At 43.8% G+C, this 5285-nt stretch overlaps 1 protein-coding gene across 1 annotated transcript; it reads right to left on the reverse strand.

The window, feature by feature from the left end:
- Positions 1-239: 239 nt before the first annotated feature.
- Positions 240-1866, reverse strand: insm1a (insulinoma-associated 1a). The gene has a single exon (XM_018743652.2). The coding sequence runs from the start codon at positions 1672-1674 to the stop codon at positions 298-300; it is 1377 nt and encodes a 458-aa protein (XP_018599168.1). The 5' UTR covers positions 1675-1866; the 3' UTR covers positions 240-297.
- Positions 1867-5285: the final 3419 nt, after the last annotated feature.

Genomic DNA, 5285 nt, shown 5'->3' on the forward strand with positions numbered 1-5285 from the left:
AGGTTCCTAAAGTTTACTTTCTTTCTTTGCACTACGCGAAGAATCTGAAAATAAATAATTCCATTTATAATATAGAAGACTCATCGAGATGGTTGTATAAAAAGGAAACACAGTGGTCAAGGGAACTCCTATGTGCTGAAAAGGGTTCTTCCTGACAAGAAAAGAAAAATATGTCCAGGACACTTCTTTTTTTTTTTTTTTTTTTTTTGGGGGGGGGGGGGGGGGGGGGGGGTAAAAGGCACGACTTTTTTTTTTTTTTTTTTCCCCTTCTGCTTTACTCTTACTCTTTACTTTTCTTTAGCAGGCAGGGCGCACGGGCATCTGCAGGATGATCACTTGCCTGTTCTCGGACGGGTGGCATTTGTTGATGTGGCGCGTGAGCCCCGGGGAGCTGTAGAAGGTGGCGGGGCAGTACTTGCAGGGGAACACCTGGGCCGAGTGGAGCAGCCGGAGGTGCTTCTCCTGGCTCAGCCTGCTGGGGAAGGTCTCCCCGCACACCGGGCACGGGTGGCTCTCCGAGGAGCTCAGGTTCAAGGGGGCTTGGCTTTGGTGGTCCTCCGAGGTGGGACCCTCTTTGGGCTTCTCTCCATTCTCTCCGAGGTCCTCCCGCGCTTTGCTCTGCAGGGGGTTGTGTCCCGCCAGGTGCCTCTTGAGATACGCTTGACGCTTGAACTTCTTCCCGCAGTGGTGGCAGTCGTAGAGACCATCCTCCGATCCGGATTCCGACAAGCCCGGGCTGGGTGTGTCTCTGCTGCCGGCCAGCTCTCCTCCTGCCGCGTCCTTCGCATCCTCGCACGCGGCTTTGTCGTCACACAGCATCTTGGTCATCTCGGGCTTGGTCGCGCCCAGAGGTTTGGGCTTGTGCCAGCGCCGGTGAGAAGCGAGGTTTGCCGGACAGCTGAAGACCTTGTCGCACTCGGGGCACCTGTATTCCACCCTCACTATCCTGGAGCACTTGTGCTGCGCTAAAGAGAAGGGATCCGCATACGCTTCCCTGCATAGTTGACAGATGAATTCCCCTAAAGGCTGGCTGCCTCTGCTCGACTGCGCTCTTGGTTTTAGGTCCACTGGTCCTTCTTTGATTCTCAGACCAAGCACTGGGGAGGTGGTGACCTCGTCTTCGAAATGCAGCTTCCTGATGGCTTTGGGTTTCTTGGAGAGCGGTTTGCTCTTGCGCTCCGTGTCCGACGACAGCCTCTTGAGGGAGTTCCCGGCGGAGGCGGCGGGGAGGGCAGAACCGCTCCGATTGCTGTTGCTGGTGCCGATTTTCAAGTCCACCGGAGCAAACAGGAGGTGATCCAAAGTACTGAGCATCGCAGGGGTGGGGAAGGACTCAGCGGACACCGGCGAGCCCAGACTCAAACGTCCATCAGCATATGTCTTCTCGTGCTCCTTGCTGATGGGTCTAGTCGGGCTGTACAGGGCTTGGTACACCGTGTCCGGGTTTCCGAACTGCACAGGTTTGGGGTCTTCTCTTGACACCGGAGAGTTTGCATCATTGCTTGGAGATGAAGATCCAGGACGATAGGGGCTGGATGCAAGGGAAGCCGAGGGATGCGCGTCTCCATGGCTCTGCGAGGCTTGCCTTGCGTCCTGATCATCCTCATCCCAGCGGATCCTGTAGGACACCGGTACCGTCCTCCTGTTCCTTTTCACTAGAAATCCTTTTGGCATCTTGGCGACTTAAAGTGAAGGCACTTATATGAGAACAGATGCTGGTCGAAGTCAAATCCAGATTTAGGGGAATGCGAGAGGAAGCCGAACTTTGTACGTTTTTTTTTTTTCTTCTTTTTCCCTCTCCCCTATTGATTCCTCCTCTCTGCTGAAATGCTTTCCTCTCCAAAGCATAGCTGCACTCTTTTTAAGGCGAAATGATGCCATTGTTCTCGCCTCTTGTTGTCAGATCCCCAACCAATCAGATGGTCCTAAAACCCCTGTGGATTTGTGGGTGGGAGGGTAGAAAGACTTGGTGGTGGGGGGAGTAGGAGGGTCTTTAGATTACTATGCAGATGTACCTGTGGTTTATTGTACTGCTATGCGTTCTGTGAATCCAACCCCCCCCCCCCCCCCCCCCCCCCAATGGAGACTCACAGAGACCCTCCACTTTTCACGGTCTGGTGGGTTTCTATAGAAATGAGCACGTGCCACGGCTTTGTGCGCCTATATGCACCGGCAGCGATGGCAATAGAACATGTGCGTCATTAACACAGTCAACACAATTTTAAATTTATCAGTGGAGAACAACAGCAGTCCGGGCAAAATCCTTCAAGCCAAAAAGAAGAAAAAGCGTTAAACGGACAATGAAGCCAACACAGGTCCTCATACAGGTTAATGTTTTAAATGCGCTGACAGTACAAAGATTTTATTTACATATTAAGGTGTGTGGGCTGATAACACCATTGGAAGTCGCTTTGGAGAAAAGCGTCTGCTAAATAAATAAATGTAAACGTGTAAATATATTAACTAAATACTATTTAGATGTGAACGCTTTTTAAATTTTTGTGACGGAAAATGCTGTTGTTGGTGTGCGATTTGCATCCACACGTGGGATATGTGCCACACTTGTACTGCGCACTTTAAATCAGGATGTGTTTTTATTTGACTCCACGGGCAGATACAACAAATGAAAAAAAAATTCGAATTAAAAAAAAAAAAAAATAAAGCAGGAAAGAAATTTCTGGCATGTAATATTAGTCTTTTGCGCTCTTGGGTAATAAATCAGTCATCGTACGCATGCATAAATAATGAGAACAGCTCGTGATTTTTTAACATCACAATGGGGCACGCTTGTCCAAGATGAATCCCCCTGGTTTGTGAAAAGGAAATTGGCTACGGTGAAATAAGACTCTATGGCAATCTGGCCAACAGATAGAGGCGTGCTGAGTGTAATCAGCGCGCTGAACAAAGCGCACCATAAGGCAAAGGGCCGAAAGGAGCGCGATTATGTGCCCATTAAAACTGCCCAACTTAGCAGAGTCACATCGCACCCCTTTCCCTCCTTTACATTTATTCTCCCGTTCACATAAAGTGGGAAGAATGCCTATTGTTAAAAAGGGCGTATTTAAAATTTCTGCTTCGGTGCAAACTTTTTACATGAAGAAGACGCAGGGAAATAATAATAAAAAAAGCAAGAACTTGAGCTGCTTTCTCATTTTCAGTCCATTCTATTAAAACAAATTTTTATATCAAGTGTCTCGGCACGATGAAGTTGTACAGTCGACATGACTGATTACTGGGGAATGCATAGTGGGTTATAGATTAACATTAATCCAAAGTTTTAAAAACGTTGACTATAGTATTATACTACTATTATTACTACTACTACTATCGTGTTAATTCACACACAGTTGTATTGACATTGGGGTTAGAAACTAGAAACATGATTAATTTGACTCTGTAAAGTTCCTCATATTCCACAGTTTAGATTTAACTATAACTGTGATTTAATTTTTCAAGATTAATACATTTTGAAGTGTAACCTTCTCTGCAGTTTCAGCATTTACCACAAATGTTGCTTTTATAATATTCAGGTTCTTAATAAATCACTTTACTTGAACAAACTACCTTTTAAAAATAAGATTAAAGAGAGCTATAAAGGCAGTAAGGACCTAAATGCCTTTTCCTGTCTTTCTTGTTCATAAAGAATGGCTGTCAGAGCGGAATGAATGGATGTAGACGTCTGTAACCTCTGTCATTTCATTTAACGCATGCTGAGTTTATCGCAAGAATTACTTCTCTTTTGAGGCCAAAACAGGCCCTACAATTCAGAGCAGCCCTTTCCTATTGTTGTACCTGTGTGTAAAGCAACCGGGAAGCCAAAAAGAACAGAGACAAATCAAGAGGAACAAATGTCACACCATATATGTTCCTGCTTTTACACTTAACCGTTGCTGTAAATTTACTTTGATTTCATAATATAAAAAAATAACGTGAATTTATCTTTCTTAGGGATACAGTGACAAAATACATGCAGTTTCTCCAAGAAGTACAAAAACGTGCTTGATAAATTTGACGTAGCTTTTCTTCTGCGTAGTTTTAACTAAAGGTGCTATTCTTAGTGTGTATGAGATGTAGAGCTTATTTGTTGACACTGGGTCATTCTTCTGCCTTCTTTTGTGTCATTGCTTCTTGTGCCGTTAGTGTGTATCTGGGACGCGTGTCCCGTGTGTTTGTTCACTGGAGTGTGCTGCCACACAGAAGATTTGCGCCTCATTAGCATACAGCTGCCACCTAAGCAGTGTCCACACTATCCACTTTCATCCCGGCCTTATCAGGGTTGCCTGGAGCCCCCCGTCCCACCCCACCCACTTAACACAGAAATGAAAAGGCCTTAAAAATCTGCCCGTAATGTTTGGGACCAATTTTTTTAATTGTTGAAGGTTAAAGATCGCCATTGTGAAGTACTGACAGCACGCTCGTCCTGCTTTCAGCACTAGTTATATGGGGAAAGCCCCTGTCTAAAGCTCTAAGAACAGTTGAACTGGACTTTAGAATTGATAACTGACACTCTTTTAATGACAACATAAGATACATTTTATGGGTTGCACTGACATAATTGTAGATTTCCAATGCAATAAGTCAATAAGGCCAGGGAAACAAATGTAATGTCCTGAAACATTTCATCACACTATAGATGCTGAAGCTGAAGAATGCTTCCAAATGTAGATTAGACAATTCATATTAAAAAAAACCTTAGTCTTACTTTAGCAAATGTGTTGCAGAATCACATGAACATGGTAAAAATTGGACCGAGTTAAAATTTCATTAAAAATCAGATCTTTTTGAATATCACAACTGTACTTCCTACTGTAGTTGGCAAAACAGACAGACAGAGTGGTGTACCAGTATATCCCCTGTTCATAATAAGCAGTTTAATGTTATAATTGAGCAAATTACTTATCCAATAAAATTGCTCCAGAAAAACTACCCAGCTGTATAGATGGGTAAATAATTGTTGGTAGCTTAACATTGTAAGTTGCTTTGGATAAAAGTGTCAGCTAAATAAATAAATGCAAATGTGTAACTACTTCTGGAACAAATAAGAAACCTCTAAGAATGGGCTTTGATACAGTTCATTTTCCACAAATTAAACACAGCTACAGAGACAATGATTATATGACATTAAAAATAAAAATTCTACCAAATAACCGACATTTTAAAACATTCTTGAATGATAGGATGCCAAAGTAGTTTCCAAAATTGTTATTGCGTAAACGTAAATAGTAATTTACATTAAATCCTTATTTTATAGTATATCTGGTACAACAAAGAGTCACACTGGCCGC

Source organism: Scleropages formosus, chromosome 1 (genome assembly GCF_900964775.1).
Source record: "Scleropages formosus chromosome 1, fSclFor1.1, whole genome shotgun sequence".
In the NCBI taxonomy this organism is placed as follows: domain Eukaryota; kingdom Metazoa; phylum Chordata; class Actinopteri; order Osteoglossiformes; family Osteoglossidae; genus Scleropages; species Scleropages formosus.